Source organism: Paroedura picta, chromosome 13 (genome assembly GCF_049243985.1).
Source record: "Paroedura picta isolate Pp20150507F chromosome 13, Ppicta_v3.0, whole genome shotgun sequence".
NCBI lineage: Eukaryota > Metazoa > Chordata > Lepidosauria > Squamata > Gekkonidae > Paroedura > Paroedura picta.
Genome location: NC_135381.1, coordinates 14,898,315 through 14,922,565, shown reverse-complemented (window position 1 = coordinate 14,922,565; position 24,251 = coordinate 14,898,315). Strand labels below are relative to the sequence as shown.

Here is a 24,251-nt window from a genome sequence, read left to right as displayed (position 1 = left end):
TTCCATTAGCCAGTTCTGTTCTTCCTCACACACCTAGGAACTTCAGAATGTGCCTCTCCATGTGATCTGTGGATATCCCTAAGGAAAATGTGTTGTTCAGGTCATAGTTAATGTATATAACTAGCAAAATAAGCTCTAGCCTACTTCTGCTTAGTCTGTAATTGTTTCAGTGGTCCCCAACTTTTTTCGGGCCAGGGACCAGGGGAGAGGGGGAGGCAAGGGCACTGGCGTGCTGGTGGGCAGAAATGTGCAGGCCTGGAGCTGCCGCGCCTGTGTGTTTGCACCTGCCGGCGCCTCTCCCTCCCCCCTGCGCAGCACAGCGCTTCCTGCACTGGGAGCGATCAGCCGCTTTGGTGGCTTATCTTTCCCAGTGCAGCGAGCGCCGTGCCACGGGGGGAGGGAGGCGCACTCACTGGCGCACCGGTGCCCGGACCCCCCCCCCCCCCCGCAGCCTGGTACCGGTATGCGACACAGGGTTTGGGGAACACTGGTTTATTGCATTTGTTTTGCTTTGAATAAAACTAGTCATTATATATTACAACACTGAAATGTCTCTGCAGGGGGTCCATGCGGATTGGCAAGGATTTTATTCTCTTTACCAAGAAGGACAACACCATGACCTGCCTTTTCTTGTCTCGCACATTTCATGAAGAGGAAGGAATTGATGAGGTCTGTACACAGTTTATGTCTTTAAAAATCAAATTACAAATTGGGGTCTATATAAAGCTAAAATGTTTTTCTCAATTATTAAGGGTTGCTTTTAAATGGGTTTTGTTGGTTGTTTTTGCTAGGCTTTGGGCTTTTCCATCACAATGCATTTTGATGTACGATTTTCTAAAAAATGTCTTAAGGTTGTCTTTTCCAACCTTTTATATTTATAGACAATTTACGGCTGTCTTAAAAAAGGCTGTCTTTTCCAACCTTTTATATTTATAGACAATTTAAAATAACAGTATAAAAACCTTAAAGAAATGTAATATATTTGAGGTAGAACAAGCTAGAACGGTATCCAGATAAATTAATCAATTTTCAAAAGCAATTTTTCTTCAGTGGTCTGTCCCTCTATCCCCACTACATTGCAGAGCCTATGGCCAATTTATACTGTAATATTTGAGGTTGCAGGAATTTGGAATTTTGGTAAAGTTGAGGTGTACTCATTGAAATACATATAGAGGGACCCGCCCTTGAAGAAAAATTGGTTTTGAAAATGGATTAATTTATCTAGATACCGTTCTGGCTTTCGTCCACCTCAAATATATTATAATACAATAAAATAAGGACACCGACTATATTTGAGATAGATTCATGCTTATTTGGAATGCCATTTTGGTTGGTCAATTCTTTGTTTTGAGTGCATCCATGGATCAACTTGCCTTCTACACTTCAAACTTCCTTGTCAGCTGGGGTAGAGGGCAAATAAAACTATTAAAATAGGTCTGGGGAGAGAATTACTCCTTGTGACACTCCACAGTGGAGTTGCGAGTAATGCGAATGGTTCTCTCCTATTGCTACCCTCTGTTTGTGACCCCTGGAGGCAGGAGATGAGCCTCGGATCCCGGCATTGGTGAGGCGGTAAACTAGCAGCTCGTTCTACTGTGTCATCTACTGTGTCAAACGCTGCCGTGGGATCTAGTAGTATTACCAGCACTGACCAGCCTTGATTCAGCTGATGGCAGAAGGCGACCAATGGTCTAGGGCCAAAACTTCTTCCAGGAATGCTGTCAGTTAGTCTATGGCAGCTCTTTCCTCCACTTTCTCTGCAAACGCTAAGTGCGAGACAGGGCGGTAGTTGACAGGTTTTTGTGGATCCATGGATGGTTTCTTATGCAGACACCGGACCACTGCCTCCTTCAGCCCCTTCAGGAATTCTCCAGTTGAAAAGGAGAGGTTGAATATTTCCCAGAGTGGGGCCCCTATTGTGTTTGTCATTTTGATGAACCACAAGAGGCAGGGGTCTAGAGGTTGAGTGGTGGACCTCGTCAAAGTCAGTATCTTGTCCACTTTGGTAAGTGATAAGCGTCTGAAACTATGTAATGTATCCTCCAAAGGCGGCCAAAGGGCCTCTAGTTTCCTTTTCTGTTTCTAAAGTTGATGAAAGATAGTGGCAGAGTGTCAAGACTTTATCTGCATAATGGTTTGCAAATGCCTCACATAATCTATTTCAAACTTGCTGCTGTATGAGGGTAAGTCAAAGTATTCTACTAGGGTTCCAGTTCATACATGCATGGGAGTATTCCAAACAAAATGATTTTCTCACAGGATGGTCAGGGGGGCTTATTGATAAAGAAGTTTTGAGAAATTGAAAACATCATTGGTGAGACAAGGACCAGGAAAGTTGCACTGAGGAATTTTTTCTATCATGACAATGTACCTGCTCATTCTTTTAGGGTAGCAAGGGCTGTAGTACAAGAATTTCATTGGAAAATTACCCCATACAACCTACAGCCCTTATTTGTGCCCCTTCAGACTTCTTTTTGTTCCGAGAACTCAAAAGTGTATTTGAGGATGCCAGAACTGGCATTTTTATGTGGTGTAAATTGAAGAGTGAAGGATTCTCCGAGGAAAGCTTAGAGAGATGGAAACACCATCTTCAAGAAAGGGAAAAAGAAGGATCCGGGTAACTACTGACCCGTCAGCTTGACATCTGTAGCTGGTATAATTTTGGAACAAATCATCAGTCGGTCTTCGAGCAGCTGAAACAGAGAGCTGTGATTTCTAAGACTCAGCATGGGTTTCGCAAGAACAAATCATGTCAGACCAACCTTATCTCTTTTTTCAAGAAAGTGACTATCGTGCTGGATCAGGGGAACACTGTGGACATAGTTTATCTGGATTTCATTAAAGCTTTTGATACGTTTCCTCATGATATTTTTGTTGACAAGTTGGTGAAATGCGGTATGGATCCTAATTCTGTCAGGTGGATCGATAACTGGCTGACAGATCGTACCCAAAGGGTACTTGTTAATGGTTCAGCATCCTCTTGAAGAAGAGTGACCTCCAACTGGCTGCGGATTCCTGACCCCAAAGAAACACGCCGGACCTCAACAAAGTACACCAAGGATCAGTCCTGGGGGCTGTGTTCAACATATTTATAAATCATTTGGATGAGGGATTAGAGGCGGTACTTATTAAATTTGCAGACGATACTAAACTAGGAGGGGGTAGCAAACACTACTGAAGACAGAATCAGAATACAGGATGATCTTGATAGGCTCGTGAAGTGGGCTAAACCGAATAAAATGAAATTAAATGTGCAAATGTAAAGTTCTGCATTTAGGTAGGAAAAACCATACGCACCAATATAGGATGGGGGATACTCGCCTTGGCTGTAGCATGTGCGAAAAGCACCAAATATCAGCATTCCTCGAGGAAACTTCAGCTCTCTTTTTTTAACATATTTTTTCATTGAAAGTTTTACACAACCACAAAAAAGACACAAAACCTATAAAACACTACCACCAACACCACTTCTATAACCCCCAATAACAAATAATAATAATAAAGACAATAACCAAAAACATACAATAACAACAAAAAAACATTTAGAAAAGACCTCCAACCATCTACAAATCAGGTTCTTTAGTTTTCGAATACCGCATGCACAAAAAATATTACTGGAAAACCATTCATAATTATAATATATATCCTTAATTAAAATGATAATCTGATGAAAGACATATTTACATCTAATAAATCTTCACTTTAGAATACATTTCATCCTTGTCTTAATTTATTCAACATAACCAATAGTAATACTCTCATTTACCTTATTACTTTTAAGATAATTTACAAATGGCTCCCAGTTTGTTATAAAACTATCTAACATTTGGTCTCTCATTGATATTGTTATCTAATTCTGCATACTCCTTAACCTTATCCAACCATTCATTTACACTTGGTATTTTATCATTTTTCCAGTACTGATCATAAATTATTCTTGCTGCTCAGATCATGTAAAGTAATAATATTCTCCTTGCTTTTACTATTTCAGGATCCAAAATATTTAATAAATATAATTCTGGTTTAAGTTTCAGCTAGCTTTGTTATTTTCCGAGTATATTGATGGATCTGTACCCGAAACAACAACTCGGCTGGCTCCCAGTTGAATTTAGGATTAAGCTTAAGGTTTTGGTAATCACCTTTAAGGCCATATGCAGTCTGGGCCCAGTGTATTTGAGAGACCACCTCCCTGCCTATACCCCCAAAAGAGCCTTACGCTCCACCACCTCCAACTGGCTGCAGATCCCCGACCCCAGAGAAACACACCGGACCTCAACAAAGGCCAGAACCTCCTTGGTCCTGGCCCCCACCGGGTGGAACAAGCTCCCTGAGGAGAAATGTTCTGTGTAACTATTTTTATAACCTTCTATGTAAACCACCAGAGCCGTATGGAAGGGCAGTATAAAAATCTAAATAAATAAATAAAAAGTTTGTCTAATAAGTGAAGGCAATATGTTTTATATATTGGGCTTATGAAAGCATTGGTTTCATTCTATTATAGCTCAACTGAATTTTAATGTAAGACCCTTTTTCTCTATTTTTGAACTTTAGGTAATTGTTCCTCTACCTTCCTGGAATGCTCATACTGAGGAACCCATAACAGACAACATGGAGAAATTTGCCATTGAGACTGAGCTCATCTACAAATATTCCCCATTCAAATCAGAGCAAGAGGTCTTGCAGCAGTTTAGGAAGATTCCTGGGGAGAAAGGTGAGGTATAGTCTCTGTGTGTGTTTGTGGTAAGGCACACACAAAAACCAAGTGTTTACCCTACATCAGCTGGAGTAGTGCATCCTTTAAAGATAAATTGTCCCACTCACTCAGTATGGTAAAGCTATGTAGATGAGATAGACTTTCCAGTACATGTGTGGGAGATTCTTCAGTCCATGTCTTGCCTGCTTTGTGGCAACAAGACCTGCTCAGAGCTCCACCATTTTTTTTCTCAGGCCTTTATTAACCATCTAGACTAGACAAGGAGCCAACATCATGCCTAGAACAGGACAGAAAATGATTACAGTTGGTAGTCTGCATCTCCCACAGGTTTGGTGCAGAAGGTGGCCTTTTTGAAGTTCTGGGCTCAGAGGGAAGTTCATGGGGACAAAAACTTGGCTTTGGCTCAGTGGTTCACATCCTGGATCTTTGATAAGGGGCTTCAGCGTGTGCCTGGAACAACTGCGATGGTGTTAAATGATGCTTCATTCAGATACATCAAAATGTGGGAAGGAGCATAACAGCTAATGGAGGCACTGTTTTCCCCCAGCCAGCCTAGTTGGTATTCACTAGCAAAAAAACTGAGCTTCATTCCAATTCCTCAGAGATGAATGACTCCAGGCCCAGCAAACACGCATTAAGGAATCTATCCCTACCTCTGCATCTGGCAGGTTATGCCTTTCCCATCTGGGTAGTTCAGCTTGGTTACTCTGATACATAAATGTGTGGAGATGGAAACAAAGAGGAAAATGAATGGCACAAGTACCATGAGAACTTACATACAGTTCTGTTTCTTACCTGACTCCACCATGACTCAAGTTTCCTTTGGTGATTGCTTTGACGTCAAGGATATCCAGTGGTATATAAGGACTGTGGCAGATCTCTTAAGAACTAGGGGATCTTTGTGTAAGACTCTCTTAAGAACTAGGGGATCTTTGTGTAAGCCTCAGAATTGGTTATTATGTCTAGCACTGCTAAATCCTTTTATGCAAGGACTTCTGTTCTCTGCATAGAGGATCTGTAAGAGCTAGGAAACTAAAAGGTTGAGCAGCAGAAGAATATATATTAATATGCAAATATTATATTCATGTACACATAAAATATTAAAACATCAACATTAGTCATGCAGAGTTGCATACATTCTATGCATATTGACACATGGATAAATGACAGAAAACCAAACACATTTCATCCCCTCTTGGGATCTATTAAATGCTTTCTTATGTATATAGAGGCTCCCACACTTATAACATGTGTCGAGATATATCACTCTTTGAGTCTCCCAATTAAAATACTTATTCTTCAGAGTTCCTTTTAAAACAAATTCATATATATATGAATTCAAATCACTCTAGATGCAGCTCCTTTTGTCTCTGCAGGTCACAATACACATTCAGCAGACATCTGGTTCTAAATCCAGGTTTCATACAAAAACCGGTCTTCCTTAGTTTTCTTGTACAACTGCTTCCTCGAACACAATACCATCCCTATCAGACATAATGCTGTTCTCCATCTATGAGTGGCATTTTACAAAACATAGGCAGTTTTTATCTCCAATGGAAAACTTCTCAGATGCCTACTGTTTTGCCCAAGAAGAACAGTAAATGGAAATTCCACCAAACGTATCAGCAGAAGAAAATTTTCTTTTGGCTTTTCACAGGTCTTCACTAAGCTCATGATCTTTCTCATGCACCTTTTGGCTTGGGGCATTCACTACCTGTTGAATTTGCACTTTATTCCCTGTCTCAGGAGCAAGGAAATACAAATCGCTAGAATGCTAATCAGAGATCTCGGGTTCTTGGTTAACCATCTAAGGGTAGACTACTTGCCAGCAATCACACATCTTGGAACAGTCACAGACACCTTGAATACAAATGTCTCCTTTTTGGATAGGTCCAGTAGGACATTTTGAATGTATTGATGATGGCTCTATGATCAATCATCAAAGTGGTGGATCAGCCGTGAACTCAAATAGCAAATAACACTGGGCCAGAACGCGATGTTAGGCATGAACCGAATATGGAAGAGTAAGGATATCAGCCATAATATAAAGTGCCGGCTACTCAACACCGTTGTCTTCCCCATAACAACCTATGGATGTGAAAGCTGGACCCTGAAGAAGGAAGACAGGAGAATAGATGCTTTTGAATTATGGTGTTGGAGACCAATGCTGCGAATACCATGGACAGCCAAAGTAACCAACAAGATCGTTTTAGAGAGGAGCAAACCAACTATGTCATTAGAAGGAAGATATTACGGCTGAAGCTCACTTATTTTGGACACGTGATCAAACTTGCTAGAAGAATCATTAATGCTCGGCATGGTCAGTGACAAAAGGAAACGTGGTTGCCAAAGGATCTGCTGGCTCAACACGATCAAAGCCGACACAGGGATGACCATGAACCAGCTAAAAGAAGCAATCAGAGATGGGCGCATGGCGAAGACTTTCCTATAGAATCGCCGAGGGTCAGACACAACTGAACAGATAACTTCATTGTCCTCAGCTTGTCATCAAGTCCTTAGTGGATCTGATAACCTTAGCCAAGATGGTGGTTTTGGAAAGTGCTGTCAAGTTGCAGCTGATTTATGGCAGAGCTGGTTTGCCCTCACCTGCCTTTGTGTGGGAGACTAGGACTTATTAATACTAACCAGGGCGGACCGTGTTTAGCTTCTGAGATATGATGAAATTGGGCTAACCTGGGCCACCAGGGATAGGGCTCAAGATTCTAGACCTCATGATTTAATATCTGGATATGTTCTGGGAGCAACGTGTGCTCCCATCCCCTGCAGTGGATGCTGTGCAGGACAATGCAGCACTTTCAGATCAGCCAATCTTGCATGAAATCCACTAGTTGTTCTTATAGTGGCTACAATACCAGGATATTGAGGAAGACAGAACCCCTGAAAGAACCAGTATTTATCCAGGTCTCAGCAGGTGCAAGAGTTTGGCTGTGGTGCTTTACTGTCCCAACTCCGCAGCCTGGAGCAAATGGATTTTCTCAGAGGTTCAACATAGTACTAGCTGCTGTTTGTTCAGAGATATCCAGAAAATCCTTGATTTTTTCCATCATGTATTTCATAATAGATATGTCTCATTCTGACATAACATTACAGCAAATGTTGCCATTACGTGATAAGGCAGCACATAATGCAGTTCTTAAGCAGAAAGTCTTTTCTTCATTGGGCAGAGCAACAAACCTCACTGAAACAAGTGCTTTTAAGGAGTTCTTGATATGAAGGTGGACTTGACTAATTTGCCAGGACCTGAATCAGGGGAGTGTATTCTTAACCTGAGAGTATTCTGCACAGTAACCAGGAGATTTGGTCAGCCAATCTTACACTCGTGTGCTTCTCCCATCAACAGAGAATGGCCCAGCTTGTCCTGCAAATTTAATTCAGGGAGACTGGAGTGTAGTGATGACCTTACCCACCGCTGGGCCACTTATATCCAATTCCTTTTGTCACCAGAGTTTTAAACAAGAGGACCCATGAAAATGAAGACTTCATCTTCACACACACACACCCCACTGTGGTTCTCTAACCTTGTGACCATGGCAGTTCAGCCCATGTGGATTATTTCCCCAGCGCTGTGACCTCTTTATTCAGTGACTTCTTCTGCATACCAAGACCTGATACCAACTTTTCCACTTGTTGGAGAAAAAAGTTCTGAAATCCTTCAGCTATTCTCAAGCCTTTAGGAGCCGTTCAGCCAAGGAACTATGATGCGAATAAATGAAACGCATTTGTTTTGTGGTTTTTGTAAAGTCACATCTACCTTCCGTCTGTCAATGAACAAAGAGTTGCAAAACTTCCTGCATTCTGATCTCAAACAGACCTTACTCATCAACATGCTCAAGAAATAAATCCTATCTACAGTACTGGGCAGAAAATGCTTCCAGCTCATTCTCACATTTGCCACTTCCTCGAAAGTACAATCAATTTTTCCCACCATCACCGCCACAATCTATTTCTTTTTACCTTGGGGGCCTGTATAACATGCTTATGGTCTTCCTCAAAAAGCCTTTTATATATTATGCTTGGGTTCCTTTCTCTTTGTTATTGTCTCATTGGTCAGAAGAGCTGAGGTCAATGTCTTGTTGGCCAGGAAGAATAATCAATCTCAGTTTCATGCCAAAAGCAAGCACACAATTTCATAGAAACTTGAAGGGATTTTAGTTTCCTTCAGGTTCACAATCTGGCCACCATCATGGCAGAGATGAGACATGCACAGGATGATAAATGCACTGATGCTTCCTGAACCTCCAACATCCACTTTGTGTCCTCTCCACTCCACTCTGTCCTTCGAGGCAAGAAAGATACCAAATGCAACATGCAGATGGAGATAGAAATGTGTAATTCTGGCCTACAAGGTGCAGTATGTTCCAGTGCACGTTGGGATCATTTCCTGTCTAATGGAAAGCCACTAATTTGGTTGTTTTTTCCAATGAGATCTCTGGGATTGCTGTCTGGGCCTCAGCCTTTGTGAAATGCTACAGGCTGGTGGAATGCCAACAGAGCCCTCAGTAGGAAGAATCTCAAGTGTTTTTCCACAATGAATATCAGCCAGGAATGTTAGCTTCCTTTTGGTACTTGCAAGGATTATTTTTCTCCATTGATGGGATATGAAAATTGAATTTTGCTGTAAGGGATTTTTCTCATTTTTGGAATGAAGGGCATTATTCCCTATTTTAGAAAGTTCATGAATGACTACTGGAATACAGTCAAGAGACATGTTGGTTCCCAGACTATAGTAAACAGTGCTATAGAAACCTGTTTTCTTTGTTGCTTAAAAAAAAAATCTAATCTTATGTTTGGTGGTTATAGCTGTTACTAAGAGCTTTCTAAGCCTTCATTCTTGTAAGCATTAACTGAGGGACCTCCCACACAGGAACCAGACTAGCTGATCTGTATACCCCTGCCTATAGAGTGAGGGACAATTGACCCCTTACAAGGAAGCCCTCCATTCCACTACAGAGAAAAAAAACCCTTTCTACCACAGTGTTTCATGTTTAATATTCAAGATGCCAGATTGCCTTTTGTGCTATGCGACACTGCTCAAAAAAGGAAGTAGAGATGAGCGATGATTAATATCCTTGTGTCTGATACTTCAGGGACTCTGGTGATCATTTTCAACCTTAAGCTGATGGATAATGGGGAACCTGAGCTGGACATTACTTCTGACCCAAAAGATATCCAGATGGCTGAAACTCCACCAGAAGGGACGTAAGTGTGAAATAACTGAGTAAACCCACGTACATGTTAGAAAATATTACAAGATACCTCTTGCTCTCTAGCAGCTGGAATGCTTATTTCTGGGGAAAGCTTCCTTCACTGAATTCAGATATTCATGGAGTCACACCTGAGCTGCAGCTCCGTGGGGAAAGAAGATACAGCTGTGAGCAATGAGGGATGTGGAGTCATTGACCTTAAACGTGTTGAGATTGAAGACTCAGTTCCCCAAGAGTTGGGACAGTCATTCACAGACACTCTTTGGACAAGTTGAAAGTTGGAAGTGCATAGAGAAATTTGAAGCATGGAAAGTTAGTACAAACGGCTTGTGTGTTCATCTTGCAATGACAACTTTTATAGATAACAGAGGAACAGCATAGGCACAGGTGACAAATTCAGGGATCCTTCAAGGACGTCATCTTTGTCTTTTTTCCTAACCCAACTCATTTAGACAAGATCCAGTAATACGTTGTTGCCGTCCACCCTGCCTATTTTTTTGCATCCTTGGCATATGTAGAAAATTTAAGGGACGACTTGCAATCTCTTCTCTCACTTTGTGCCAGTTTTAGAGGTCCAGATAGTGAGAATTTCTCTTGCAACTTTTGATATTCCTAGAGATGTGACGGCCGGGGGAAAAAGGAGAAAATATTTTTTTTTCTCCTTTTCAGGTGAGGACACTTGCTACTTTTGAAAATTTTGGAGAGCACTTGGGAAGGGCGGGTAACTACGGTGAAACTTTCACTTTTGGAGTCATTGTAATGTTTTCTCAGATTTTCTACAGCTATTTTGATCCATTCGAGTGAAGGGTAGAGAAATGGTTGAGAGCTGCCAGGTTTGATTGAAATGATTAATAATTGTGTAAAATTATGTCTGTTGGCTTGCCTTAAGATAGACTGCTGTTAACCACATAATGGGGTCCAGCTTGTAAATGAGTGGAATTGGATTAATTTTTCTCTTGAAGCAACATGTTTCATGGCCCTGCAATAGATTTCCCTGTTTCACTAAGCTCCCTTCTCCCTTAGGAAACCAGAGCGGCGCTCCTTCCGTGCGTATGCTGCTGTTCTGTACATTGATCCCAGAATGAGAATATTCATCCATGGACACAAAGTACAAACCAAGCGTCTTTCCTGTTGCTTATACAAGCCACGGTATGAGCCATACTGCAGAATTTCTCTCGCAACTGGTGCTGTTTGCCAAGTTCTAAAAGGCTACTAGGAACAAGTTCCAATTTGCTAATGATCTTTGCTATCTCTATCCCCCCTTCTCTCTCTCAACATTCTGGCCTTTTGTAATTCAAAAGGTACATTTGAAAAGATGCAAAAAAACTGTAGTTGGCATGATCACAAGACAGCAAGCAGAATAAGAATTCACAGCGTGAGGATTCAGTGCCTGTAAAGATCTTGTTTTTTTCCATTAGTTGCAAACATGAAAGACATTTGCTGTTGTTCACACAGTTTGTGTGCTGTCACTGCAGGCTTGTTTAAAAAGCAGTTTTACTTGGTGAATTACACATTCAGGAATGGGCCATTGAAGAAGGTAGAATTTTCTGCAGACTGCCCAGGCATAGTTACATTCCACAACTAAAGGAGAGTTAGTATCTTCCTACTCTTGTTTCCGGCTATGCATAGAGCAGCAGTAGAATCATAGAGCTGGAAGGGGCCATCAAGTCCATCCCCCTGTTCAATGCTGCATCAGCATAAAGTTTCCATGATAAGTATCTGTTAACTCACTGCTTAAAGACTACCAGTGAGGGAGAGTTTCTTGAGCAGCCAATTCCACTTCTGAACTACTCTATGTAAAAAAAGAAATTCCTGATAATAGTAGTGAGACACTTATCTCATTTGACAGTGTTAACTTCTCTTGTTTCCTTTTGTATAGTTCTCCAAAGATCTTTCTGATTTTGCAGGAACAAATTTCCCAATTTGGAATTGCATGAGTCTTTCTTCACACTTTTCAGCAATGACTGAAACACCGCTAAAATAAAAATATGACAATGTCTCTGGGCTTTTATGTAGAATGTGGCTCTTTAGGCCGTGGATAATATTCCCCAGCCAATGTTCCTTTTGCCTTCTGTATCACGTTTAACTTTACCAGTCTTAACTGAGTCCTCTACCAGTTGATCCAGTTCTACTTCTTGAGATTGGCTCAGACATGCTCATGCACTCTATTTCAAGTCTAAGACTTTTGATTTCAAAGCTTTGAGCCTCCGCTAACTTTTGTAGTGTTATCAGATCCATCCAGAGCCTCTTGTGGCTGGTGGAGGTAGAGTGTAAGAGAGTGGAGTAAAATCCCCCTCTGTCATTAAGCTCAATTGGGGGATGGATTGAGATTAAAGTGTCTGGTAACACAAGGTATGAGCCTCTTGTGGCGCAGAGTGGTAAGGCAGCAGACATGCAGTTTGAAAGCTCTGCCCATGAGCCTGGGAGTTCAATCCCAGCAGCCGGCTCAAGGTTGACTCAGGTTTCCATCCTTCTGAGGTCGGTAAAATGAGTACCCAGCTTGCTGGGGGGTAAACAGTAATGACTGGGGAAGGCACTGGCAAACCACCCTGTATTGAGTCTGCCATGAAAACGCTGGAGGGCGTCACCCCAAGGGTCAGACATGACCCAGTGCTTGCACAGGGGATACCTTTACCTTTACAGATCCATCCATTCATAAATTGGGCAGGAGCAGTCAGATACATATGTGCCAGTAAGTAAGGACTGAGCATGACATTATTTCTATGTTGCAGGTAGTACTGTAGTGTTGTATAAAGGCTAGATTGTGCAGGGCTAAGTTACTGCCAAGTTACCTAGCCATACTACGATACATGTTTGGCATTTTGAATCTAGGATTGTGTTTCACGAATCTCTGGAAACCCTCAACATAGAACTCCACATGCATATCTAACTTTCCTTAAAGAGCAACAGTTGTTAAGGATAGCATTTGTTCTTGACAATGGTGTAACATACAAATGAACTCAAAGTCACAAAGAGGGAAATCTCTGGTTCTGGGCATTGATTATAATAGTTCAGTCTGTCTGTTACCACTATCTGATCCGACCTAGATCCTGTTAACTAAACATACGGGCACAGAATATTCTAATGCATCTTGGTGGATACCTATTCCCTGCAATACTAGAGGTGGTATACCTCTTTAAATCATTTGCCGCAGAGCACTGGCAGGATGATGATATTGCAACCGCATTCTAGAGGTAGCTGGTTGACCACGATGTGAACAGAATGCTGGGCTTTCTGGGTCTTTGGTCTGATCCAGGATGGCTTTTACTTAGCCTTGTTCTTCCGTATTGTTCCATTACTCCTTCGCCAAAAACTGACTGCCTGGCCTAATGAAATTAGCAGGCCACTCATGCTGTTGCTGCTTTACTAATGTTGGAATTGCATTTTGTCTCTTTCCCCTTCATGCAGAATGTATAAATATGCTTCTAAACGCTTCAAGACTAGAGCAGAACAAGAAGTGAAAAAAGCCGAGCACATGGCTAGGATAGGTGAGTCTGCGGAAGTGTCGCTTTCCTTCCAGCCACCCGGTAAAAAAGGGATGGTTGAAATTACACTAGCTTTCACTTGAGGGTTAAAACTGGCATTTGTACTTATTTTCCTTACCAGTCCTTCCTTAGGCAGTGATCAAGGAGGCAACAAGAACCCAAATCGGTACATCATTGACAGATAGTTGCATGTAAAGAAGCATATAAGCATCCTGCTACCTTCTGAACCAGTTCCTTAGGTTCATAAATCCTGTTTTGGTCTATGCAGAGTACTCTTTTTCCAAGCAGTAACTTGTCACAGTGAGTGGAATATTGCTCTTAATAAGTGATGAGATTTCTCCAAGTACAGAATGTACTGAGCTTGTTCTTACTATCTGGAAGAGAAACTGTCTTGCCCTGGGGTATCTTCTCAGATACCTGTCAAGGGGCTTGTCCGTCAGTATCTTTGTACAGAATCAGGAGCATAGATTTTCTTCACTTCTATTTTACCACCTAACTTGAAAAAAATAACCTCTTCAAGCACAGGAAGTTAGTTTTGTCTGGTTCTACTTTTTGTTAGGTTATCGTTGGTGAAGCATAACATACAGCAGTCAGCAACTGCAATAGATAGTAGAATGGATCGAGAGCCAGCTTTGGTTTAGTGGTTATGAGTGTAGACTTCTAATCTGGCAAGCTAGGTTTGATTCCCCACATGCAGCCAGCTGGGTGACCTTGGGCTTGCCATGGCACTGATAAAATTGTTCTGACCAAGCAATAATATCAGGGCTCTCTCAGCCTCACCTCCCTCCCAGGGTGTCTGTTGTGGAGAGAGGAAAGGGAAGGCGACTGTAAGCCGTTTTGAGACTCCGTTTTGAGAACCTTACCAGAAGCTTTACTGAAATTGAGATAAACTATATCCACAGCATTCCCCTGATCCAGCAGGGAAGTTACTTTCTCAAAAAAAAGAGATAAGGTTAGTCTGACATTACTTGTTCTTGATAATCATGGCCATGTGCTCTAGCTGCTCAAGGACTGACTGTTTGATGATTTCTAAAATTTTGCCAGCTATAGATGTCAAGCTGGCAGGTCGATAGTTACCTGGATCCTCCTTTTTCCCCTTCTTGAAGATGGGGACAATGTTTGCGTGCCTCCAATCTTCTGGCACTTCACCTGTTCTCCAAAAATTGTCAAAAATAATTGACAGAGGTTTAGTACCCTCTTATGTAATTCATCTGACCTAGAGGACTTAGTTTCATTTAAAGAAATGAGGTGTTTATAAGCTAGCCCTATAATGTTCCTAGGCTGCAACTCCCATCCCTCATCAGATAATATGATTTTGCCACGATGAGCAATGCTTTTGCATTATGGGCCCGTATTTTTGCTTTTCAGCCCAAGTCTCACCTTCTGTATTAATGCTAATATTTCTCTTCATTTTAGCGGATGAGAAAGCTCGAGAAGCAGAAAGCAAAGCCCGTGCATTAGAGCTGCGTCTGGCAGGGGATATCTCAACGGAGTCCAGGGTAAAACAAAAAACCCAAAAAGTCTGGCTGGTGATTTGAAATCCCCTGAATTCAAGAGCGAATTCAGGACAGTTGCTCCTTAAGATAAGAGTTGCCACAATGGTTGGGTGCTTTGGCGCCCGAAGTGGCCGGTCTCTCCCGGCGTAGCCAGCGCTGCACCATGGGGTGAAGGGGAGGTGTGGGCATTAGCATGTTCGTGCAGAGCTCCGTGCCTGCATGTGTGCACCCGCTGGCACGCTGATGCCCCCGCCTCCCCCCCCCCCATTGTGTGGCGCTGGCTGACCGCTTCAGGCACCGATTCCCAACCCGTGTTGCCACAGATGTTGAATAATCATCAGTGGCCTGTGATATGGCAGCACTTATTTGTTCAAAAAGAGCCTGCACACCGATGAAAAATTGCTATCTAAAAACAAAAAGGGTGGGTGTGGGTGTTTGTTCATCTTCATGGCTTCTGTGCAGTCACACCTGGGATCTACACCTTCGTATAACCTTCGCTTGGCTAAGGCTGCCACCTTCCCCTCAATTGGGCATCGAGCAGATTTTAGCTCTCCCACAGTGACTTATGAATCCTAATGGATTTTTGAATGATCTGCTGGACCCAATGCCTCCCAGCAATTATCTAAATGGACTGATCAGCAGCAGATGTAACCGAATGCTGACCGCCATTGACGAGATAGCTCCTTAGACATCCTCTCCATCCCCATCCCAAGCGGGCTCTCTAGTATGCAGAGGAGCTCTGCAAGAGGAAACGGGAACTGAGACTAGAGTGAGTACGGAGAAAGACTCGCAACTAATTGTTGAGAACATCTTATAGAACGCATATGAAAGACTATGAGGTGGCGGTGAAGTCAGAAAAATGTGATTTTTACTCTACTTCCGTCACATCTGCGAACTTGTGCCCAGCACAGGTATTTTGAATAGTTCAGTCACTCACTGCCCTGGAGGACGGGCACCAAAACAATAGTGAATCAGAAATTAGCTTTATGACATTTGCAAGCTACTTCACAGACACAATCTTGACACTCCCTCCAACCTTGGACACAGAAAGCGAACTGGAGACCCCTTGGCTGCCTCTGGAGGAAACACTGACTTCAGATGACTCACACTGAGTGAAAGGGATAAGAAGCTAAAATCAGAATGTCCAACCACTTGCCCATTAGACATTGGCCATCGGGGCTACTTAAAAGCCTCTTTGCCCAGGTGAAACAAGTTCGGAGCACCTTCACTGCTTGTAAAGTGACCATCAAAGACACGAATGGAAAAGACTTGACTGACCAAACCAACATCAAGGATCAATGGTGACAATATGCAGAAGAATTATATGCAAACACCAAGATGCCGTAGTCACCAGCCAGAAACACCCGACACAAATTGGAACTGCCTATATGGAAAGAAGAAGTGATCTGGGCTCTGAAACAGCTCCCAAATAATAAGGCTCCTGGCATAGATAACATTCCAGTGGAACTACTCAGATCTGTTCCACCAGCAGCAATCAGAGGATTATGCCAAATAGTCTGAGAAACTGGCACATGGCCAATAGACTGGAAAAGGTCCGTTTTTATCCCATTATTAAAGAAAGGTGATGCTCGCATCTGCTCAAACTATCAAACTATAGCCCTGATCTCCCACGCAAGTAAATTCTTATTGATGATCCAGAACTGTCTCAAATCAACCATTCATACTCAGCTACCAGATGTCCAGACTAGTTTTCAACATGGTTGCGGCAGCCAAGACCACATTGTAAATTTGCGCTGAATTCTTCAAAAAACACATGAATATCAAAAGGCCATCTATCTATGCTTTATTGATTATTCTAAAGCGCTTGACTGTTGATCACAAGAAGCTATGGGATGCGTTACATAAATTGGGAGTGATTCAAATGAGTAGCCATGTTGGTCTGAAGTAGCACAATAAAATCAGAATAAAATTGAAAGCTTATGCCTTGAATAAAACTTTGTTGGTCTTAAAGGTGCTCCTGGATTCTGATTTTATTATGAATTGGGAGTGTCATCCCACTTAGCCCACCTCATCAGTTCATGGTACACCAACCAGGAGGCTACAGTACGAACAATATATGTAGACATTGATTGGTTCAAGGTCAACCAAGGAGTGAGACAAGGTTGTATCTTACCACCCTTTCTTTTTAACCTTTATGCAGAAGCTTAATTTGGAAGAATCTACTATTGGAGTCAAAATTGGAGGTCATAATATCAATAATCTCCACTATGCAGATGATATAACACTCCTTGCTGAATCGAAGCATGATCTGAAGACCTTGATAAAGAGACTAAAAGAAGAAAATGAAAAGATGGGACTATACCTAAATATCAAAAAGACCAAGATATCAAAAAGACCAAGATCATGACAACTACTGGCAGTAGCACCAAAATCACAATTGACAACGAGAATATTGATGATTTCATCTTTCTTGGCTCCATGATCAATCAAAGTGGTGGATGCAGACATGAAATCAAACGGCGAATAACACTGGGCCAGAATGCAATGTTAGGCATAAACTGAATATGGAAGAGTAAGGATATCAGCATTAATACAAAGTGCCGGGTACTCAACGTCATTGTCCTCCCCATAACAACCTTTGGATGTGAATCCTGGATCCTGAAGAAGGAAGACAGGAGGAGAATAGTTGCTTTTGAGTTGTGTTGGAGACGGATGCTGCGAATACTATGGACAGACAAAGTTACCAACAAGATAGTTTTAGAGAGGAGCAAAAAAACTATGTCATCAGAAGGGAAGATATTACGGCTAAAGCTCACTTATTTTGGACACATCATGCGATCAAACTCGCTGGAAAAATCATTAATGCTCGGCATGGTCAACAGCAAAAGAAAATGTGGTCGCCAAAGGATCTGCTGGCTCAACACAATCAAAGCCGATACAGGGATGATCATGAACCAATTAAAAGAAGCAATCAGAGACAGGGACGACACATGGTGAAGACTTTGATCCCTGGCCCTAAGGAAGCACGTGTTAGACAGACAGACAGTCAGGAGCAATCCTTTATCAGGGAATTTATGAATTGCCATAGGAGTTTTGGTGGTGCATGCATCCAGCTGCACAACACTTTGATCAGTTCATAACTTGTTGGTTTTGGCCGAACATCTGCAGCTAGGTTAATTGCTACCTGCAGTGGCTTACTTCAGGCTGCATAGTTGATGGGTGTAATCCTATTTCACTTTACTGGATGGTTTACTAGAGTAACTTCCCTGGCACATGTTGAATCCATTCTGCTCTCCAGGGTGTGAGTCTCCATTCTTCATGGGTACTCTGTGATTATTTATGTTTGTGTATGGAATTATGGACTTGTATGAATTCCAAGGACAGCGGAAAAAAGGAAGAGAATCTTTTAAGGATCTCTGTCTGGTGAAGCTAGCTATTTCCATGATACCTCAAAGGTCTCTAACATACTGGCCTCTGATATACAGGATATCCATGTGGGATATGACCACATTGAAAAGCACTCATCCTGCAGATCTCCATAGCAGACTACAGAGTCTCTTGACTTACACTCTACCACTGTAACACATCTAATCACTAGGAGGAGATACTGTTGTGCTGGTCCCCATGCCTTCGAAACTTTCACCAATGCTTCAGTATTTGAATGTGAAGCACATAGTGCTGTACGGTCAAAGGAATTTCCAGGTTTAGTTTAGACTATAAATACAGTTGAATCTCAGTGCTACAGGACAGGCCCTTGATTGTTTCATATGCGATAATTGATAACAGTGGCCCCTTATGTTCATAGATGGCTCTACAACACAGCTTACGGATGGCCTGTGGTGGACACGAGTTCTTTGAGGTTCTGTTGTCATACATTGCAGCACTTTATTCATGTCTCTGTTATTTACATGACTGAGAAACCTCAGTGTACTTTCTGCTGATTTTGTAGTGCACATAAATGGGATTGATTAAGCAATGTTCTCAATTGCATTCAGCTGTCACCACCTAAACACCCTAAGCACCCGATCCTGAGCACCTAGGTAGCCACTGTGCAACCTGCAGGGGCCAAGGCAATGGTTGCCCTGCTCCGAGGCAACAACCTAGTCAGTGATCCACATTTGTCCACCACTAGGTCATAGATGTCAACTTCTGGAGAGAGGTTCTTTGGGCAGACTGGGTTGTCAGTCCATTTTCCTGCTGTATAAGCCTACACCCACCTCCAGGGTGAGTGAACTTGCTAGTCTCCCAGGTGTGATTGCACAAAAACCACAAAGATGAAAACAGGGTTGCAATTACATGTAACTGTTGTTCATCTAGCGGATTTCTGTGCAGTCACACAACCCTCCCTCCCTCCTGTCCCACTGTGGGCTGCTGATAATGGATTGACTTGCGTGTTCCGGCAGCAGGAAAAAGAACTGAGGATAGAGTGCTGACCATTCCCACATCACATGACTTTGGGTGGGAAAGTCACCCTCTGTGAGAGGAGGAGTGAGCACTCTTGGGAGCATCTAGAATTATATATCTATAGCTTGTTAGTTTTTCTCCATGGCAGGCTCTACAAAGGCGCAGATCCCAGATGTGACTGCACAGAAGACCACTCAATGAGTTTATGAATATCTTCTGCATTATAAACCTGCAGAGAGATTGGTTCCTATTGCTGCCATTTGAATAAGCATGGTTTAAGATCATTTGAGGAGGGAAAACAGCACTTATAAAGATATTAATGCTAAAAAATGAATACTGTTTTCACCCTGTAAATTGAGATTTTCTCACCTGCAGATCGTATTGTACCAATCCCAGAGCGTTGCCATGACCATGCGCAGAGAGGCTGATGTCAAAAAGAGAACCAAAGAGGCAAAACAACAGTAAGTGGCCAGGCTTTAGTTCTTCCATGCTTTTCCCTTAGGAGTTGCATTTTTCCCTCCACAAGTGAGTGGCCATAGAGGGGACAACACATTTGAAACTGTATGGTTCTCTTATATCATTTGTATCCCACCTTCTTCTAGGGGATACAGGATGATGTATTGTGTGGGGGAGGGAGGGTTGCCCTATTGTAGCCTCCAAGGTCTCTTATGTGGAAGGCTAGGCTGAGAACTTATTTGAGGCCATTGAGTGTGCATCAAGGATGTACAAGGATTTAAACATAGGTTTTCCAGGTAATTGTTCCACATTATTTACTATCCTGGATTTGTAACTGTTGATTTGTTTCAGTATTGGGAATGCTGAAATTCTCCTAAAGGGTATTTTTTCTCTGTTTCTTTTCACCAAAAATATACTGGTAATCAAAGACCCTCTTGGGATTATGTGTTGAAAATATTGCATCCTCCAAGGCAACGTTGTCTTTCTTATGGATTCTCTGGGGTGACGGGAGCACTCCCCAGGGGTGATTCATCCCGGAAGTTCAGGCAGCCACCAACATCACTAAAGTTACCAGTCCTTTTGTCCTGTGACCAGTAATTTCAAACAATCGATGTGCAGATTGGCTGGTGAAAAAAGCCGCTCGCAAATCCGGAATCCCACTAAAAAGGAGTGGGAGGAGTGAGAGGATGGGCAAGTGTGCTGTGGGTTGTGTATTTTGGAATCAGCAGCAGAGGAGGCAGACTGGAACGCTCATGGGTAGCACATTGGTGACAGAGAGATTCACAGGTACTCTTCAGACCTGAAAGGTCTGGCATCACTTCCGGGATACCTTGAAGCCGGAAAATATTTCAGGGGTACCTCCATGGTCAAAAGGATGAAAAATGCTGAGGAATTATCTTGAATTAAAAGCACAGTTTATTCCATTGGCTCCCTGTCTGGCTGAATAACTATGGATTAATTTATAGTATGATTTTGAGGACTGATGAGGAGGACCATAAGGTGCTTCTCTAGTGCTGGTCAGCAGTGTGTTTTCCAAAGAGTTAGTTTGTCACAGGAATAGTTGGCAGAAGGTAAAGAAGTGGATTTGTAACTTCTCTTCTGTAACTTCTCTTCAATGACCCTGATCATTCCCTCTTCATATTATGGCACTGGCTTGAGAATAAAAATAAGCATTCCTGAAGTAATCTAATTTTATTGTAATAAAGTTGCCGTCACTGGAAAACTTGACCATCCAAACGTTAACCCTAGCATTAAATTCAGCAAGTAATTTGCCCTAGAGTGGATTTGGAAAGATTTTGCTCTTGTGATTCGAATTATAAACAAATAAGGACTGCTAACTCCTGAAATAAAATATTCCGATACCTTGGTGGGGCCCCAAGATGGAGCCAGGACTCAGAGCTCACCAGGTTTGCTGTAGGTCTTGGGGTACAGTTCAGCACAAGGGCTGTCTCTTGAGGTGTGCAGCTGAAACAAATGGCCTTGCTCTTGTTTTTCTGTTAATTGGCCTGAAAACAAAACAAAAATCCCCCCATCGTTTTGCAACTCTTTTAATTGCCAGAAGTGTCTTCATCTCTGGGGTGTCATCTGGTAGGCTTTCATTTATTTCAAAACAAATCTAGCTACATGGAGGTGATCTATCACTTTTCACTCCTGCTTTTTTCTGCAGGAAGTTCCCCTGTTCCCCATACAAGCATTGCCCAGGGTGAGATCAGCTTAGCTTTAACAGTTTTAATAGTATGTGCTGTTGTGGAATGCTTGTTCAAACAAATGAGATGTTGAAAGTGATCCCACAGCTAGAGTTTACTGTATATAAAAAAATATACATTCCCTAGGCATACAAATAATTACATAGCGTGTTGATTCCTGCAGAACATGAGCTAAAAATAATCACTTTATCTACTTCGTTATACTTAAAAAAAAACTTTTATTCTTTCCTGTTCTTAACTTGCTTATAAACCAACTTTCAACTCCCTTTACATAGTTTAGAAATGAGAGCAGATCACAAATGATCATACAGGAATTTCTGTTGCTTATATAATTCAGACTGGAATCAAGCAGTAGATGTTATTGTTCACAATGGAGCGTAGGCCTTGGTTGTTTTTACAGAGACCTTGGAGAGCTGATGCTTGAGAACAGGAAGGCAGACAACATAAGAAGGGACAAAATGGCTCATGATTACATGAAGCTGCCCTATACTGAGTCAGACAACTGTTCTGTCAAGGTCTACTCTGACTAGCAGCAACTAGTTGGGGTTGTAGGTGGAGGTCTTTCACATCCCCCACTACCTCATCCCTTTTTGACTGAAGGTGCCAGGGATTAAACCTGGGACCTTCTGCATAGGCATGGGTGATTTGGTTCAGATAAGTCGAAAAGTACCTGAATCAGTGCTGATTGGGGTAATTTTGGGACGCCCATCCCCTGCATTTAAACAGTTTGAATTGTGATTCGGCCTGTTTAACTACATCTCATTTGTACACACGTACCACTTTCTCAAGGAGCACCTAAGAAGGTTGTGGGGGAAGAAAGTGTCCACCAAACAGCTGATGATGAAAGGCGCCATTCTCTTTAAATCCCTCCCCAAGCTTGGCCCACCTGTCGTTATCAGTTGTTATATGGGGGAGGGGCTCTTTAAATGACTTCTCAATGCCTTTGCTTTCATAAGCAGTTATTTGATCTATAGCAGGGATAGTCAACCTGTGGTCCTCCAGATGTTCATGGAGTACAATTCCCATGAGCCCCTGCCAGCGTTTGCTGGCAGGGGCTCATGGGAATTGTGGTCCATGAACATCTGGAGGACCACAGGTTGACTACCCTTGATCTTATAGCCTTTTAAAGATGTTCTTTGCTGCATTTCAGGCTCCTTTGTTGTGGTCAGGTTTGGTTGGCTTATTGTCTGTTAACAGTCCTAGACTTTCTTTGACACTGCTCACTTATATCGATCCTAGGGCACTGAAAGAGCCAAAGGAACTGAACTTCATCTTTGGTGTGAACATAGAGCAGCGACATTTGGATGGAATGTTTGTCTATAACTGTAGCCGGCTGATCAAGATGTATGAGAAAGTGGGCCCACAGCTGGAAGGTGGCATGTGAGTTCATCGCAGTGATTTCTGTACAGCTGTTGCTTTCACAGCAGAAGTTTGAGCTTCTGCACCACTGGAAATTGATATTTTCCCTATTGTCAAAAATTAGGTTTCTTCTTCATATCTAAGCCTTGATAAGTATAGACTAATTTAGGTATAGAGATCGTTATCTAAAACAGGTTAAAATTCTGCACCCTGGTTGCCTAAGTTTTGTAGAAAGAAAATGTTAATTCTGTATTCTGCATAAACATTGCACTCCTGAGAAAATGTCCATAATTCCTTTGTGTACTTTATTTCATTCTTACTGTTTCCACACTGTGGTTTTGCTGCTTTCAAGGGGCAAAACAAAAATAAAGAAACAAATTGGTGCAGAGGGAAATAAAATCTTTTCTTTAGGATTTTTCTTTAATAATTATAAAATCCCTGCACATTTTGTGTGTAGCTTTGTCAGGAGGAATCTAATAAAATAATAAAAAATAAAGACATATTTGATACATGATTTAAAAAAAATGAATCAGACACGGGACAATTTCACAGTATTGGTAAGACAAGTAGACCTCTTAAATTAAGGCTGTTATAAAAATAATAATATAAAAGAATTGGTGCACCTTTGTTGAAACATTTCTTCTTGCAAGCACAAACCCACAGACTTCCTGTTTTGGGTGATATTCAGATCTGATAGGATGATAGAATTCTGTTGAGGAAAGAAGCTGAGTGGATTTTGAAGACAAAAACTCTGCACCCTAATGGCTTAAATGAGAACGTATCCTAGCAGATGCTTATGTAGATTGCTTGCCGATCAAGAAGAGAGAGTGAGAGAGGAAGTAGGGTTACACTAAGATCAAGATAATGATCTGGGAGCCATGCCTGGGAGGAGATATCTCCTCAGAATAGTTTTATTAGTTAACACACTAATGGAGTGTTTTTAGAATTGCATTCTACTTAGTCTACTCCGGTTTTTGCAGCCAGTTTTGAAAGCCTGGTAGAGCCAAGCTGTTTGTGATTGTCACGTTCAGACCGTGGCAGGAACCATAGATCAGTTGACACCACAACTTTGCTCTGGGCAGTGCAAGTTGAACCTCCATTTAGATAAGCAATTTTATAGTCACCACTCATACAAAGGAGCCTTGTGACAGGTATTTATGTATGTGCCTTATAATGAACTGATGTTCTTAATGTGTTTGTTTTATGTGTACCACAGAGTTCTTTAAATGTCATATCTCAAAAACTGTGCTGCACTAGTAATCCTTTCTTCCAAATAAGGGTTCCCCAATGTAATGGCACATGCAGACACTCGCGAGGTGCCTGCCATGTGCTTCAGGAAAGTACATAGGTCCATTGTGCAAGCAGAACCAGTGACTGACTGCCTTTATACAAGTACAGGGACTTTGCACTTGGTTCCTCCCCTGTGCTCACTGGAAAAGGATTCC

At 42.0% G+C, this 24,251-nt stretch overlaps 1 protein-coding gene across 1 annotated transcript in view; it reads left to right on the top strand.

Annotated features, from left to right (window-relative positions):
• Positions 1–24,251, top strand: part of MORC2 (MORC family CW-type zinc finger 2) — a 53,940-nt gene that overhangs the window by 18,491 nt on the left and 11,198 nt on the right. The window contains exons 6-13 of the mRNA XM_077308654.1: positions 561–669; positions 4,552–4,711; positions 9,823–9,934; positions 10,963–11,088; positions 13,348–13,427; positions 14,841–14,923; positions 19,661–19,746; positions 22,687–22,827. Coding sequence (XP_077164769.1) covers positions 561–669; positions 4,552–4,711; positions 9,823–9,934; positions 10,963–11,088; positions 13,348–13,427; positions 14,841–14,923; positions 19,661–19,746; positions 22,687–22,827 — 897 coding nt within the window. The remainder of the gene's footprint in view (positions 1–560; positions 670–4,551; positions 4,712–9,822; positions 9,935–10,962; positions 11,089–13,347; positions 13,428–14,840; positions 14,924–19,660; positions 19,747–22,686; positions 22,828–24,251) is intronic.